Here is a 17,947-nt window from a genome sequence, read left to right as displayed (position 1 = left end):
AGTGTGAGGGGTGTATGGAGGGGAGGTCACGGGGGAGTGTGAGGGGGTGTATGGAGGGGAGGTCACGGGGGAGTGTGAGGGGTGTATGGAGGGGAGGTCACGGGAGAGTGTGAGGGGGTGTATGGAGGGGAGGTCACGGGGGAGTGTGAGGGGGTGTATGGAGGGGAGGTCACGGGGGAGTGTGAGGGGGGGTATGGAGGGGAGGTCACGGGAGAGTGTGAGGGGGGTATGGAGGGGAGGTCACGGGAGAGTGTGAGGGGGGTATGGAGGGGAGGTCACGGGAGAGTGTGAGGGGGGTATGGAGGGGAGGTCACGGGGGAGTGTGAGGGGGTGTATGGAGGGGAGGTCACGGGGGAGTGTGAGGGGGTGTATGGAGGGGAGGTCACGGGGGAGTGTGAGGGGGTGTATGGAGGGGAGGTCACGGGGGAGTGTGAGGGGGGTATGGAGGGGAGGTCACGGGAGAGTGTGAGGGGGGTATGGAGGGGAGGTCACGGGAGAGTGTGAGGGGGGTATGGAGGGGAGGTCACGGGAGAGTGTGAGGGGGGTATGGAGGGGAGGCCACGGGAGAGTGTGAGGGGTGTATGGAGGGGAGGCCACGGGGGAGTGTGAGGGGTGTATGGAGGGGAGGCCACGGGGGAGTGTGAGGGGTGTATGGAGGGGAGGCCACGGGGGAGTGTGAGGGGTGTATGGAGGGGAGGTCACGGGGGAGTGTGAGGGGGTGTATGGAGGGGAGGTCACGGGGGAGTGTGAGGGGGTGTATGGAGGGGAGGTCACGGGGGAGTGTGAGGGGTGTATGGAGGGGAGGTCACGGGGGAGTGTGAGGGGTGTATGGAGGGGAGGTCACGGGAGAGTGTGAGGGGGTGTATGGAGGGGAGGTCACGGGGGAGTGTGAGGGGTGTATGGAGGGGAGGTCACGGGAGAGTGTGAGGGGGTGTATGGAGGGGAGGTCACGGGGGAGTGTGTGGGGTGTATGGAGGGGAGGTCACGGTCCAGCCTGGGGACGAGGAGAGGGGTGGATTCAGTCAGACAAACACTGCACGGTGTCACACCACAGGACACTGATGTCTGCTCATGCCACTTACCTGAAACTCTGTGGGATGCAAGACAGAACAAAAGTTTAGTGGTTCTTCTCCATGCAACAGAACGAGTGATATACGTGTGTGTAAGGCTGACGCAGTTAACGCAGCAACAGTCTACTAACTACCACTGAACGAACAAATGAGGCTGATGTAATCACACCTGAGAAATACCCCTGCATGCACACTGATTAAACACTGACAGAACAGGAGGGGGTGTGTGTGAGAGAGAGAGAGAGAAAACAAGAACTGACCTCGGGTGCCGCCACAGGCATCTGTGTAACTGTTGTACTGCGTGAAGTCGGTGGACTGGGGCTGCAGATTGAGGGAACAGGAAGATGGTGTGTGAGGTGTGACCACTTCCACTCACACACTCCTCACACACCCCTCACACATGCCGACATGCTGCTCACAACACACTCACCCGGTGCATTCCACCTCTCCCGTAGCCTGGTAGAGATCCTGATTTGGAAGGCGAGTTTGGATCTGCAATGTAATTTTACTGTAAGCTGTAGATGAAACTGAGATCAATGAGACATGACACATCTGCACTATATCGCCTTATCTTCTCTTAGCCTCCCTGTTAATGCAATGCAAGCGCTGTCCAGTAGAGGGTGCTAGTTTGGCTCCCACCTGCGCTGATGGATACAAGACGCTGTGCTGACAGGCTGCGTGCGTGGCGTTCTCGGATCAGCCGCTTCTCCTTCTCCTCCTTCAGGATGAGCTTTCCGAGTCCAGACTGCATCTGTTCACATAGATACAGGCTAGCATGGAGACACAGGATAGCACAGAGATACAGGCTAGCACAAACACGCTCACACAGAAATACAGACGCTCATAGAAATACAGGTTTACACAGAGATACATGATTACGTAGAGACACAGGCTAGCACTTCCGGTTGCTGCCTCTTCTCATCGGTCTTCTATTTTCTTTTTCTACTATTCTCTGTTAATTTTCTCCTGGATTATTGGATTTTATGTTCCTCGCTCTTCCTGGATTTCAAACCTCCTGTGCAAAAATATTAATTTACACAGAGTTGATACCCGACTAGCCTGTTTCTGACTACCGCCTGAGCCTGCTCCCCTCTCTACCGTATCCAGTTGACTTCAGCTGCGGTGAGTTAGCCTCCACTTCTCGCTAAGCTGTTGTTCAGTATATTGCTTGTACTGGGTAGTTTACGTACTGTCCTGTACTGACTGGGTTAGTGTTTAGAGCTTGAGCTATGTCGCAGCTTGCTTGGACTTTTGATATTGGTGTGAGTGTTTAGAACTTGTGCTACGACGCGGTTTGCCTGGACTCGTGATATTTATTTTACAATCTGATCTTCTGATGGATCTTGTCTGGTCCTGGATCTGTTGCTGCACTGTGAATCTATCAGCTTCCGAATATTCTGTGTCATTCTGTCGTTATTGCAGGCCGACCCAGATACATCCACCGGTCTCTACGGTCTCCAACAACACACTACACTCCTGATGGTTCCATCCCTGTCATCTGGACTCCTTTGGTATGTAATCATCGGTTACATACCAAAGGAATTAACTACGGTCATCTTTGCCCTATTGGGAACACGCAGAATCTTACGTCTTCTAGAACAGGACTACTCAACTCCCACTATCACCAATAAGGCTTCACTCATCAATGACCTTACCATCCATAACAAACTGTAAATGTAAAATGTAAATGTGCCGTATTTTGTCAATTGTGATTTTTACACCGCAATCGAAATTTGTCCTCCGCTTTTAAGAGCTGCAAACGATCTCCTGCTCGCCGCAGGTTCCAGACTGTTCAGCATTCTGGTCCTCTTGGACCTCACTGCTGCTTTTGACACAATAAACCATAACATTACAGGATTGGCTCTTAAGAGTCTTATCTCACCAACAGGCAACAATTTCAATATCACTAGGCTCCTCCTAGGCTTCCACTACACCTGTCACTCAGGGGGTACCCCAGGGCTCTGTTCTAGGACCCCTTTTATTCATTCTCTACATTTCCCCCTTAGGCAATATCATCCGGAAACATGGCCTTAATTTCCACTGCTGTGCTGATGACATTCAGATCTACATCAATACTGATTCTCCTTCTGCTTCCGCCCAGACACTGAGTGATTGCATCTCTGATCTTAAACTCTGGCTGCACCAAAACTACCTCAAACTCAATGCCGATAAAACTGAGGTCTTATCGGTCGGCTCAAAATCACTTCCTGATATCCCTAACATCACCGTCAATGTTGATTGTGCTTCCATTAAGCATTCTCATACTATCAAGAACCTTGGTTGTCTATTCGACTCAACACTTAGTTTTGAAGCTCATATAAGTTTTGTAACTAAAACAGCGTTCCACCACCTGCACAATATTGCTCGCCTTCGCCCCATCCTCAGTGATGATGATGCCAAAATGCTCATTCATGCCTTCATCTGTTCACATCTCTGCAATGTGAATACTGCAATTCCCTCTTCTTCGGTCTTCCAGCTAAACTTTTAACCCGCCTTCAGTACATCCAGAACTCTGCAGCTCGAGTCCTCACATCTACTAAGCGCTCTGCGCACATCACACCCGTCCTTCAGCAGTTGTATGGGTTACCTGTCAAATTCTGGTTCTTAGATTCAAGGCTCTTACCCCTGCATATCTCACCGAACTCATCAAGGTTTATCGTCCCTCTCGCACCCTTAGATCCTCTCTCACTCCACTTTTCTGATTGTCCCACGCCCTAAGCTTGCTTCCATGGGCAGTAGATCTTTCAGTGCTGCTGACCAAAAAAACTCTGGAACTCTCTGCCTCAATCTCTTCGTAAATCTCTTCTCTTCTTTCAAAAACCAATTTAAAACTTTCCTCTTTACCTTTTGTTATTCTTCTTAAGTGTGTGTCCCCTCATATATGTGATGTTAAGCGTCCTTGGGTTTGTGAAAGGCGCTATATAAATGTATTATTATTATTATTATTATTATTATTATTATACATGATTACACAGATATACACAGAGATATATGCTCATTCAGAGATACAGGCTCACACAGAGATATCTATACACACAGAGATAGAAGCGCTCAGAGATACAGTCAAGCATGGTGATAAAGCCTCACAGATATACATCATTACACAGACATATACACTCACACAGAGATACAGGTTAGCACAGAGATACACACTCACACAGAGATACAGGTTAGCACAGAGATACACACTCACAAGTACCTAAAGAAACATGGTTACAAACTAACCACAAGTAAGTTTCCACTCAGCAGTTTAACTGTTCAGTCCAGTTCAGCTGTTAAATACAACAACAGTATTCACCTCCACAGTACTCAACTCAACAGTATTCACCTCCACAGTACCCAGCTACTTCAGCATAATTAAACGTTTGAACCGAACTGTTTAATGGAACTCAACTGTTTATGTTTCATTAATGTTTTAGCAAAATACTTCAGAAATGCAACAAGACTTTCGCAGCGGGCCTTTGAGCCCAGGGGTCAGGCGGGGTGAGGGTGCTGAGGGAGTCGGGTCGTACCTTGCTCAGATGTTCCTCCTGCAGCTGCCTGCGTTTCTGGGCTTCTTCTACCTCCTCCTCACGGGACGTCCTCCTCATCTCGAAGCCTGGTCCTTGAACAGGACCACACACCATCACTCAACATTCATCTACACCAACCTCACAGAAGCTGTACTGCACAGGGTCTTTGCCAGAACATCACCAGAGGACAGAAGGAATAAAGGCACCATAGGTGGAGAAACAAAGGAGAAATAAAGGAGAAACAGACGAGACACATGTCTAGCACATGTCTAAACAACTGAATGGATCAATGTGTCCTATTAAAGCTGTCCTATTAAGCATAATTAAGGGTTTAATTATGCAAAAATGCCTTCTAAGTAATTCATGTTGTATTCATTAGACAAATACCAGAATGCATGGGCATGGTTCTGTGTCTCTCTTATGTGATTCTATAGGTTTCTTGAAGGTGGTTCGGACCTTCTGGTTCTAGCTAAGCTGGAAGCTCTATGATCCTCATCTCCAGCCATCATTAAATCCTGTACGCTGTAGACACATAACAAACCCGGCCTGGCCGCCTCTCCATCCACAGGCAATCTACTGCCTAATGCTGTTTTGACATCCTTATGCGACACTCCACACGTGACACTCCCCACATGACACTCCATATGTGACACTCCATGCATCTTGTCTTCCTACTCCTAAAATCAGGACACGTGTGGGGACTGTAGAGACTCTCACACACGTCTGCAAATTCTGCCATCAGTTCAGATTAACCGCATGTCACATCAAGCATGAACCGTGGACCTTTATTTGCTTATTTGCTCTTTGCACCCTAGATACTTTGTTGTTGATATGGTGCAACACATGTTCACTTTAAATGAAAGTAATAGAAGCTGAATGCATCTATGAACATCAGTTTAAAAGTGTCAGCATTTCAGAGCACTTTCATAAACACAATACCGACAGCTACATCTGCTTTTCCCAGCTAATGAAATGCTAATGAAATGAACAAAAAGAGGAAACATGAAAGTGGAAACAGGCTCTCTGCCACACTAGCCACACCGATAATTTGCATATTCATCAGCTCATTGGCCAGTAGGAAGGAATGGGGGGGGTGGAGGAGGGTAGAGCAGAAGCAGCAAGCTGAGGGGGGTGGGCGTGGCACAGCGGGCGCAGTGCGGGTGGACTGTACCTAGGGCGGCGGCGGAGAGCAGCAGGTCTGCCTTTATCTTAGGAGTGTCGTCTGGACTGGGGGCATGAGCCGGCGGGAATTTGGCTGAGCGGATGATGTCATCAGCGGACTTGCTTTGGGCTGTAAAGGGCAGCCCGGTTTGGGTCGGTAAGCTACAGGAACTGGGCTGACCACAGATCAGGCCAGACAACATTTACCAAAACCGCAGAGACACCCAGATGGCAGGGGGGCAGTGGCAGGTTCACAAACCCCAACGTCACGACTCCGACAGCATGCTTCACAGGTCTCGCAGCAACTGCAGTTAACGGGTGTAGTTAACTTGTGTGGGGTGTAGTCACTCAGGAGGTTGTCCATGCACACAACACAAGCCTCTCCCCTCAAACAAATGAGCTCCAGTGACCATTTAACCCCAACCTAGTTCACATTCCTCTGTACGTCTTATCACTGCGTATCCCAGGGGATGAACGGCTGCGTTTAACAGCCTGACTGGGATGTGTCTTCTGAGGACAGGACACTTATTTAATTATTTGTCTTCTGAGGACAGGACACTGCAGACATTCATGTCCCATTCACTGTCGTTCACATTCACAAGTAAAATATCTCAAAATTTGTATTTGTTAATTATTAAATAATTAAATAATATTAAATAATATGTATAATTTAATTATTTATTTACATGTCAAAAGTGTGTGAGGTAAAATGAGGTAGAAAACTGTAATTGAAACTTGTGAATATATTTCATTCTCTAGTGTCTCGTTATGTAATGTGAAACTAGTAGTCATGTTAATGGTAATGGAGTTAAATGGCGCATGTGAATAGAAGATTCTCCAACAAAAATAAACAGATGTAAAAATAAGATGAAAACACGCAAAATGAAGAGGTGAGAAGATTTAGTGTCACTTTAAATAGATTTTAAGTTTTTGAAGTTTGAATATATTTGAATACAGGTAACCTCTTACTTAATTCTCCTTGAGTAAGAAAACATGTAGGAGTTTGGTAGGGGGCTTATGCGCGCACACACACACACACACACACACACACACACACACACACACACACACACACACACTCAAAAGCCACAAATACACACACACACACACACACACAGCTTGCCTCTCTCCACATACACACACACACACACACACACACACACACAAAAGCCACAAACACACACACACACACACTCAAAAGCCACAAATACACACACACAAACACACACACACATACTCCCATACCCACACACTCCATACATATGTATAATTCATTTGTGTGTATGATTACTTAAATACTCATTTGACTTGACAAGCATTTGTAGATTAATCAAATGCTTGTATCAATCATAATGCCTCTATTGATCAGACTTACATACCTGTATTGATCAGGCTTGTATTGATCAGGCTTGTACTGATCAAAAAGCCTGTACTGATCATGTTTATATTGATCATAAAGGCTATTCTGATCATGTTTGTATTGATCATCATGCTTGAATTGATCACATTTGTGCTTGAAAATATTCCTGTTATGTTTTCAAGTCTCAGGAGTGAGACCCCCTGCCATCTGTGTTCTAAACGTCTTACAATCGTTTAAAAGAGCCTGAACTGTCCATACCATGGAGTTTGTAGATGGGCGGCTTCCTGTAGATGTTGACATTTTGATCTAAAAAGAAGATGAAATTATATTTATGTTGATTACTGTGAATGAGGAAGAGGAATAATATAAAACAATCCTGAAACCACATGATGACAAAACAGCACAGAACTGGGTTTGAGTGACACACCAGAAAATCATGTGAAATTAATTCAATCCTGTTCTGTAAAATAACTTTCTGTTATGCATAAGTTCAGGACTATTTTGGGACATTCAAGAAATGCTGAAAACACCACCAGAAAAACACCACAGGAAAACACCACAGATGGTCATTCAAAAGACCAGAAGACTAAAAAGCTAACGGTCACGATTTGTGAAGAGTGAAAACCAAACAAACATTCTCAAGGCTTTCAGGACTGGAACAGCCCAATTACAGCCCTCTCACAGTCATGGTCATGGACGCCAGGCCCTAGCTGAAACAGCCATGAACATAGTCCTCAAATGGCTCAGTGTGGTCCGGGTCAGAACCATTTCAAAAGCACCAGGAAACACTGCTAGATATAACTGCATCTGCTCAGTTAACAGCTCGTGACTGTAACCAGAAGCACGGTTATGGTTTTCATTAACTAGTACCGAAAGCCTTGTTCTGGGAGACACAACTGCAGAATAGCATCTCCACGGAGACACATTGTACACACACTCGACAGCAACAGTAACTATGGAAGAACCCTGGACAAGGGGACAGCAGGTGAAGCACAGAGATGTGCGGGTGTCTCTGTCCTCTACGTGGAACTGACGTGGTGACACACAGACACGTGCACTCAACACCAAGACTTCAAAACCACAATCAGAAACAACAGGCCAACAGTAGCCGGCAACAATTCATCGTGGAAAACACATGAATACACGATCCACGTTCAGTTAACGATGTGTTAAAGTACGAATTACTGTTGGGAAAAGTTTACAGCCATTTTCTGCTGTTCCTGATTGAGGCCTTAAAATCCACATGCAGCAAACAGTCAACAGACAGGAAACTGACACACCCAGAGGGGCGTGGTGTGCTACTACTGACACAGCCCACAGGGTGGAGCCCTGGTGGGGGTGGGCGGAGCATCTGTACCTGGCATATGGAAATGTTTCGGGGTCGAGGGGAGAGGAGGAGTGCTGGCTCCAGGGGAGCTCCGGCCACTGGACGGCTCAGGGCCTCGGATCAGAAAGGTCAAAGGTCAAAGACGTCAACGTTATTACCCATCTCACGGGACGACGAGAGCTGCCATCACTCTAGCGACCACCTTGGCGACCAGAGCGAGTGATGTGGGTGCAAATAGCTGAGCTGTACAAGTCCAGCTGCTGGAGCTGATGAAGCAGACCCGATTCAGACAGCCGCAGGGTCCACACAGCTCATAGACATGCTGGGGGAGCAGGGGGTGTGGCACCAGCAGTAGGGGGTGTGGCACCAGCAGTAGGGGGTGTGGCACCAGCAGCAGGGGCATGACGGGGGACATGCAGTGGGCCTGATAGCCACACCCAGAACGGAGGTCCCGCCCAGGGGGTGTGTCCACCACTGAGGCCACGCCTCACCTGGTGTGTGGAAGTGCTGTGGGGAGCGTGGCATGGTTGGCGTGTAGCTGTGTCGGTTGTAGACGGGGGAGCCAATGGAGCCGTGGCTGGTGGATCTCTGTAAGACGTGTCCTCTCATGTCATAATAACTCTAAAAGAAAGCAGCAATACACAAGAATGACTCTAAATACATACATGCACATATATGCCAAGTGTTAATACCGGGTTTAGTTAAGAGAGTAGTGCCTGACAACAGTGCCATGTGTTAGGAAAACAATGACTAAGGAGTCATAGTAACTCACATCTGCAGATGGAACTGGGGACATGGTTCTGGGTGTCTGAAAGAAACATCACATACAACTGTGATAGTACTCACATATATCACAAATGTGATAGTACACACATACATCACATACAACTGTGATAATACTCAAACATCTCGTACAAGTGTGATAGTATTCACATATATAACAACTGTGATAGTACTCGCATACATCACATACTACTGTGGTCATACCAACACCTGCACTGACTACACAATGTTGAAAACACCAGTGAAACACACACACACACACACACACACACACGATGGGGTAGCCATGGTCTGGTGGTAAGAGGGTCGTGGGTTTGATTCCCAGGCCTGAGAACATGACTGAGGTGCCCTTGAGCAAGGCACCTAACCCCAACTGGACACGTGTATACGACAGCCCCCTAGTGATCACCACAATTGACAAAATATGGCACATTTTTTTACACACAGATACACAATGCAATTCCATTGACTGAGCTGGAAGCTTAGACAGAGTTGCTCACAATTTACAAAGTTAAAGGGCAAGACTTACTCTGTCATCTAGCATGGAGGAACGCTCTCGTCTCAGGGTCTGAAGCTGTTAAATAAAGGGTCTTAATGCCACAGGTAACAAAGCATTGTCCTTTACTGTTACTGTGAATAACAATACGGTATTTATTATGTCTATTGTATTCATTATGTATATGGTATTTATTATGTCTGTGGTATTTATTTTGTGTATGGTATTTATTGTGTGTATGGTATTTGTTATGTATATGGTATTTATTATGTGTATGGTCTTTGGTATGTATATAGTATTTATTGTATATGGTATTTGTTTTGTAATTTTTGTAAAGGTTGTGTTATTTTTTGACAGATGTTTCTGTCAGATAACTTATTACACACATAGTGCTTGACACACAGTCACGCACACTCCCAAGTTCACACACACACACACACACACACACACACACACACACACACACACACACACACACACACACACACACACACACACACACACACACACACACAAATACATCATATTTGTGTCCTACCTCTCCCACACTCTCTCTCTCTTCTGTTTCATCATGGGAGGTGGTGTAAAGCGGCTCATAGCGAATCAGATCTGGACGCTCGATGTCATAAATGGCTTTGACTTTGGGAATGGCAGCTAGGTCCCTGTAATCAAGGATCTCATTGTCTACTTTTGCCTATTGAGAAAACACAGCACAAACAAACCCACACAAGTTAGCATAAAGCATACTGCACTAAGACTGCAGTACAGCACTAAGACTATTTTACTACACTAAGACAACAGTACTGCACTAAGACACCAGTACTGCACAAATACTATGATACTGCACAAAGACTATGATACTGCACTAAGAGAATGTTACTGCACTAAGACTATGTTACTGCAATAAGTAACCAAGACTGTTACTGAAATAAGACTACAGTACTGCACTAAGACTACAGTACTGCACAAAGACTATGATACTGCAATAAGAATGATATTGCACTAAGACTACACTGCTAGTTTAAGACTATGATACTGCACTAAGAGTATGTTAATGCAATAAGACTATAGTACTGCACTAAGACTATGTTTCTACAAGACTATGATACTGCACTAAGAGTATGTTAATGCAATAAGACTACAATACTACACTAAGAATGCAGTACTGCACTAAGACTATGATACTGCAATAAGACTACAACACTGCACTAAGACTACAGTGCAGCACTTAAGTGAGTCTGTGGGAGTGTGTGTGTGTAAGTGTGTGTAATTGGGTCTGGGTTTGTTGGTGTATGAGTGCTTGTGTGATTGTGTGTGATTGTGTGTGTGTGTGTGTGTTAACACTTACATATATGGTGTGACCCGGTGAGCCAGAAAGACTTGAACCAGGTCGGGAACACGTACTCTCAGATGAGGATCGCATCTTCTGTGGAGGGAACATGAGTTTAGCAGTAGCAAAAGACAAATCCAGCAGGCAGGAGATCATACACACACATACACATACTAACACACACATACACACACACACATACTAACACACACACACACACATACTAACACATACACATACTAACACACACACACACACCTTAATAATACAATACATCAGATAGCACAAAAACATATTTTTAATAGAACATTAATATATTTAGATGCTATTTCACTGGAGGCCAGTGGTGGGTGATGCAGGAGTTGTAAATGACCTGTGTGTCATTGGGAGGAGCACACAGTGAGGTTTGGAGAGGCTTGGGGAGGTTTTGACATAGCGGTACAGTTGATGGAGTCTGTGCACTTCCAGAAAAATCTATTTAACATTATAATTATGATTAAAAGCTCATTATATTATGATTATAAGATTTTGGCTCAGACAATGAAAGCCAATGACAGTTATGACATATCTATATGATATAAGACATAAAATGTATATCTGAATGAAATAAAAATGTTTATATCTTCAATAATTTCTACCTATATATTTTGAGACACAACATATTTTTATAATGGTGTAAATGTATATCACATTTTTATGATGGTGTAAATGTATGGGTGATGTTTGTGTACATGCATGTGTGTATTACTTTCTCAGATTCATAATTTTGTTCACCGTTGCAAAACTGCATGCCTACGATTTTCCCCTCTGTCTCAGTGTGTGTGTGTGTGTCTAATACTCCATCTCAGTGTGTGTGTCTAATACTCTGTCTCAGTGTGTGTGTGTGTGTCTGAAACATTTCTGACACCATCTTTCTCTTCTTGAGCATCACACAGTTCTGCGTTCAGCCCCAGAAGTCCATTGTTGCCATTATGTCATTATCACTGTCAACTGGCATCTGAAGACAATGCTTATGTAAATTAGCATTTAATAAATTATCCAGAAAAGAATACAAGATTGGTTAGTAAATCCAAATCTAAACTCTAAATAGCATTGCTTTTATCACTTGACATAAGACCCTCCTAATTTATAAACTTTCAGCCAATAGCAGTGAGAATCACATAAGACAAAGAACCAATCAGTGAGTGTGTGAATAAGCACATGGTATCACATGGAAATCTAGCACTGCGCTGAGTGCAAGAGGAACACGATGCAGACGTTGGGTTTATGGTTTCTGTATGGTTACGTATCAAATCCAGGCAGTCTAACTGAATGAGCGGAATGGAGGCTGCAGTGCAACTGGATGGCCTCCAGGGGGCAGCGCATGACCATGTGTTGCTGTGCAGCTGGACGGCCTCCAGGGGGCAGCGCATGGTCATGTCAAGGCATGGCACAGCCAAATACAGTACCTGCCTTTCTGTTTGGGTCAGGAGAGCTAGTGTCGTGGGCAACAGCTGTGGAGGAAGGGAGACGGGAGGTTGGAGAAAAAACCTGCGTGTGCAGATACCACACCAACCTACAGACGGACCAGGACTCCTCCTGATCCTCCTCTGCTCTGAGATACCCTCCCTCATACAAAAACGGAGCGTCAGAAGACAGGATGAATGTGTAAACGTGTGAGGCTAGAGGAACGTACCCTCTGTCTCTCCTCTGCTCGAGTGGACCTCTTACATCCTGGATGCCAAACGGTAGATCCTACAAACAAACACGCAGGTCAGGAACACGAACACACAGGAGAGCCACAGGAGAGCAGGGACTCAGGAGGTTGTATCTCTTACCCTGGAGGTACATCTCCTCTCCTTCAGTGAACATCTGATTACATCTGCTACAGCGAGCACAGCTGGGGTGGTAGTGTTTATCCCCCGCCTACACACACACACACACACACACACACACACACACACACACACAAACACACACACACACACACACACACACACACACACACTTAATGTGAGCATTTGTACTTTTGAATATGTAGCATCTGATTTCATCCAATGGTAAATGGACAAACTTCATACAAGCTTCAGAGACATTAGATAGGGATACAGTACAGTGCAGGCATAGGTGCTTTGCATACCAAAACTGTAATCAGACAGACAGTTGACACAGCCTCTCATATAAAAACAGTTAACACGTTAATTTGCATTCACTATTTAGACTCATAAACTCATAAAGTTCATAAAGATCTCGACTCCACGCTGGTTTCCATGACCGCTGCTCTCATGCCACGCTGTGCACATGCACTGTGGACATCTGAGTCATGATGTGTCCTCTGTCCTCTGCTCACTCTGTCCTCACGTACACAGCACACCCTGTTTGGCAATGTGTGCAGCAGGACAGGAAACGCCCCCCCCACCCCCCACACTGAGCCAGAGTCCCCACACTCTCAGGAAGGAGACAAACTGCACACTTCTCTTCTCAAAGAAACACCGTCCCTTGCATTTCATGTGAAGACCACGGTCAACGCATCTGATGAAGACGTTTGCTCTACACACTCATTGTTGAAATGCAACAAGGCCACAGGAGAGAAGCCCAATAACCTGAACACAGTACCTCCACACACACACACACACACACACATGCACACACACACTGTAAGAGTGAAGTAGTAATCAAGTGTCTTACTAAAAGATGTCCCCCAGCATGTCCAGTGTAACCACGACGCCCCTGACAACCACAGCGTGTGCACTGCTGCGTATAACCGCTGAGTGCCACACCCTGCACACCAGCTCATGCAAACGCTGCTGGGGGAGGAGCTACCTTCCTTGGGCAGCCAATCGAGGAGCATCAGCCTTTGAAACTTTGGGTGTCAACATTTGTTGCAGCACCAGTTGCAACTGCTCCTGTTTACTGGAGGGGAGTTGTGAGAGTGAGAGTACATGGTTGATCCAGCAGGGGGCACTCTACCTCCAGAACTTTACCAGTGATGAACTGATGGCACGCCTCACACCGCACTCCAAAATGGACCTGGTAGTCCTTCTCACAGTAGGGGGCGCCATCTCTGTGTAGAGAGGAAGAGAGAAAATATGAGAACAGAGATAGAAAAGAAACAGAAAAATCTCAGTTAGGCAGCAGGTAATAAAAGACAAAACATATGTGCGTACGTGTGAGTGTGTGTGTGTGTGTGTGTGTGTGTGTGTGTGTTTGAGTGTGTGTTTGTGTGTGTGTTTGTGTGTGCTCGTACGTGTGTGTTTGAATGTGTGTGTGTGTGTGTTTGAGTGTGTGTGTGTTTGAGTGTGTGTGTGAGTGCTCGTACGTGTGTGTGTGTGTGTGTGTGTGTGTGTGTGTGTGTGTGTCTTACTTGCTGATGTATTCTCCAGTCAACACTTTCCCACAGACTTTGCATCTGAAACAGCCGAGATGCCACTGTGTGTCCAAGGCCAGCAGTGCCTGACCATGTTTAATGTTCCTACCACAGCCGGCACAGGCTGACACACACACACACACACACACACATGGCAGGTTTAATTATACAGCACCTTCCACACACTAGCAATTCAAAGCAGAAGCTTATTATGACTCGAGGTCAATCACTTTGGGAAGGTGATAAATTAAATTAACATAAAAGGTGATAACATTAAAATTAAAATTATTACAATATTAAGATAAAAGATAAAATGATTAAAAGACACACACGTATGTGCACACACACACACACACACACACGTATGTGCACACACACACATACACACACACGTGCATGCACACACATATGCACAAGCAAGTACAAACAAGAATGTATTTTACTCCTGAAGTTAGGAGATTGTATTCCTTATGCCTTTTCTTCCGGTTCTATAGGATGAAGTTATATATACGACCACTAAGTGGTGTCATAGGCTATGTTCAAAACAGCCTACTACATACTACTGACTGAGACCCAAATCAGTATGCAGTATGCAGTATAAGACCGAAATGATTTTTTTCAGTACGCGAAACATCCCCAGATGACATAGTACTTCTGCAAAATATTCCAGTACGCGAACAGAGCTATCGTGACTTGTTTACAAGATCTCAAAAGTGTATTTTGTTTTAAAGACAGTTAAATAAAATCATTTGAAGCTTCTGGGAATCACAAAGGACAGATTTTACAACAAACTGGCATAACAAGATAATTCTTCACAACATAACACCTGTTACCATACAGACTTCCATAACACCTGCTATTATATAGAGACTTCAATAACAACCGTAACTGTATAGATGTCAGTAGCACCTGTTATAATGCATCATAGCACCGTTATGAGACGTGGTGTGTGGTGAGCACTCACTGCTGGGTCCACTGATGGTGGTGGTGGGACCAGGGGACAGGGGCTCCGCACAGTCCTGACACAGACATTCCCTCCCGTTAAACGTCACGCGGTCACCTGCAGGAAACGGACGTCTGTGGCCCCCAAACACCCCTCACATTACTACTTCCTGTACAAACACCCCTCACATTACTACTTCCTGTACAAACACCCCTCACATTACTACTTCCTGTACAAGCACCCCTCACATTACTACTTCCTGAACAAACACCCCTCACATTACTACTTCCTGTACAAACACCCCTCACATTACTACTTCCTGTACAAACACCCCTCACATTACTACTTCCTGTACAAGCACCCCTCACATTACTACTTCCTGTACAAACACCCCTCACATTACTACTTCCTGAACAACTTTCTCATAGCCAGTAAACACAAATGGCCATGAAATACACAACTGAATGTGTTTGTGTGTGTGTGTGTGTGTGTGTGTGTGTATGTGTGTGTGTATGTGTGTATGTGTGTAGAAAGTGTTGATGAGAGTTCTGCCTCATTAGGCAAACACCCACTAGCAACACAACCGCTAGCACTGCTGTTATTACCGTAATCAGACGGCTATCATACTGTTGTTCTGAGCATATTTTCGATTGTACATCCCAGGTGAGTTTAATGTAAATTGCAGGTGAGTTTTAACGTACATTCCAGGTGAGTTTTAAAACGTACATCCCAGGTGAGTTTTGATGTACATCCCAGGTGAGTTTAAAGTACATCCCAGGTGAGTCTTGGACTGACTGTTCAAGAATATGTGACTGAACATCTCATGCACTTCACTAAATCCGGGTTCTTTTTTCGTCTATTTTGTATTGTGGATTTGAGCTGTAGTTAATGTAAGTGTGTGTGCGAGCTGCGTACTTGCAGGTGGAGCAGGCGAAGCAGGTGGGGTGGTAGGTCTTCCCTAGGGCCGTCACCACCTCTCCCTCCACAAACTGCCCACAGGTGTTGCAGCGCGTACCGTGGAGCTGCTGGTAGTCGAGCGTGCACAGGTAGTCTCCGTTCTTCACGAAGAATCCCCCCTGTGCCAGGTCGCACCCACACACTACAACCAACGAGCACAAAGTCCACGTGACCTCGGCACACGCACGCAGGTGCTCACGCAGTCGGAGCGCCGCCGTGTTTGACGGGACCGACTCAACTGTCCTGTTTCAGCTTTGCTTCTTTGAATGTAGAAAAACCTTCAGTTAATTTACTATAATTAACCTTCAGTGCTATATAGTTATTCTGTGCTGTTGGAGTTAATGTAGAGTTCATGTACAGTTAATGTAGAGTTGTCTGGAGATCGTTTCTGTTGTTATTCCTATAATGACATGCTCCGTCACCAGCGGAGGGTTCTGAGGGGGTTCCTGGGGTCACGCAGGAGCTGCGATTAATGAGAACCTGCTTGGTCTCTGCTCACACTCCACCAACCACTAACATTCTCAGGAGTGACCTTTCACCCCTCAGACTGCTCCAGACGGCCCCTCTCCCTGACCCCATCTGTAGTCATTACACTTCCAATTTCCTTCAGCCCTCCCTGGGACCCACCAAAGTTTGGACTGACATCACTTCCTGAGCGAGATCTTTATATCTATCTTTTATGCTGATTTCTAGAGCTGTTAGCTCACCCACTCAAAGTGGAGAAAGAACCGAGATTCTGATCCAGAAACCAGAAACAACCAGAACACACATAATCCAGACTGGAGAAACAGTGGATGTGTTTGAATGGATTAGGTATGATTATTTTTCTATATATTTTTGTGAAGTGCCCCGGAAAGTCAAGCCGTGCATTTTAACACCATCCTTCTCTCCCAGCATGTCAAACCAGAACCACTGTGACTGATTACGAGGGCTCCACCTCCAGCAGCTACACCCGTTACAGGGTGGAGGAAAAGATGCTCTACTTGTAAACCTGATGCAAACGGGTTTTGATGCAGACAGGTTCTGTCAGTGGAGCCACCGGATGGTGAATCTCACTGGATACACACCGGCTTCAACCAGCAAGGCACACAGATACCGGAGCAACCACCGCGAGGAAAGGAGAGACCCACATGTGAAGAGGGACTCTGGGCAAGAAGATCTGAATGAAGACCTAATGAACCTGGAGTACATCACCTTCACAAGATACAACAACAGCTACAATAACAACAGACACAAGTATGCTGATTACTACAGTAAAACCACTGAGTCAGTGAGTCACATTAGTGAAATAAATGCTCACTTGATCAGGTTCTGATGTGTATGTGAATGTTTTATTATTTTGGTAAAGCTCTCATCTCCAAAATCCTCAGACAAAGAAAAACATTAGTACTGGATTTTAAATAACGCTCCCTGTAGCCGTCCTGCATGATGGCATCACGTTCATAATTCACTGCGTCTCAGGTTATGGGAAGCAGGATGTGGTGAGACTCGTGTATCTGGGTGATTTTACAGGCAGTGGAAGGTACAGCACTTTGGTTGTTGTTTTCAAGAACAAATGAGCAAGTGAAATATCCTTGAGAAAGAGAGAGACTGAAGTGAGTCTGAAGTGAGACGTCACAAACGGTTGAATCACCCTGCAGTAAATCACCAGACAACAACTGG

General features: G+C 45.6%; 1 protein-coding gene across 2 annotated transcripts in view; it reads right to left on the bottom strand.

Annotated features, from left to right (window-relative positions):
- ablim1a (actin binding LIM protein 1a) overlaps positions 1 to 17,947 on the bottom strand; it is a 34,563-nt gene that overhangs the window by 6,493 nt on the left and 10,123 nt on the right. The window contains exons 3-20 of one of the 2 annotated variants that reach the window (XR_013121362.1): positions 16,244 to 16,427; positions 15,350 to 15,462; positions 14,383 to 14,509; positions 13,989 to 14,082; positions 12,857 to 12,944; positions 12,715 to 12,773; positions 11,058 to 11,135; positions 10,248 to 10,403; positions 9,743 to 9,787; positions 9,203 to 9,238; positions 8,922 to 9,051; positions 8,461 to 8,544; positions 7,362 to 7,409; positions 5,754 to 5,873; positions 4,583 to 4,674; positions 1,710 to 1,821; positions 1,501 to 1,562; positions 1,331 to 1,391 (exon numbers count right to left, since the gene is read on the bottom strand). Coding sequence is in view for 1 of the 2 variants with exons in the window: in XM_076975035.1 (XP_076831150.1) it covers positions 1,083 to 1,090; positions 1,331 to 1,391; positions 1,501 to 1,562; positions 1,710 to 1,821; positions 4,583 to 4,674; positions 5,754 to 5,873; positions 7,362 to 7,409; positions 8,922 to 9,051; positions 9,203 to 9,238; positions 9,743 to 9,787; positions 10,248 to 10,403; positions 11,058 to 11,135; positions 12,715 to 12,773; positions 12,857 to 12,944; positions 13,989 to 14,082; positions 14,383 to 14,509; positions 15,350 to 15,462; positions 16,244 to 16,427 (1,613 nt within the window). In the remaining variant the exon portion in view is untranslated. Of the gene's footprint in view, positions 1 to 1,082; positions 1,091 to 1,330; positions 1,392 to 1,500; positions 1,563 to 1,709; positions 1,822 to 4,582; positions 4,675 to 5,753; positions 5,874 to 7,361; positions 7,410 to 8,460; positions 8,545 to 8,921; positions 9,052 to 9,202; positions 9,239 to 9,742; positions 9,788 to 10,247; positions 10,404 to 11,057; positions 11,136 to 12,714; positions 12,774 to 12,856; positions 12,945 to 13,988; positions 14,083 to 14,382; positions 14,510 to 15,349; positions 15,463 to 16,243; positions 16,428 to 17,947 lie in introns of both variants that reach the window. The other variant, XM_076975035.1, reaches the window with a different exon arrangement.

Source organism: Brachyhypopomus gauderio, chromosome 15 (assembly GCF_052324685.1).
Source record: "Brachyhypopomus gauderio isolate BG-103 chromosome 15, BGAUD_0.2, whole genome shotgun sequence".
NCBI classification, from domain to species: domain Eukaryota; kingdom Metazoa; phylum Chordata; class Actinopteri; order Gymnotiformes; family Hypopomidae; genus Brachyhypopomus; species Brachyhypopomus gauderio.
Note: the sequence above shows the minus strand (reverse complement) of the source record. Positions and strands in the feature narration are given on the sequence as shown.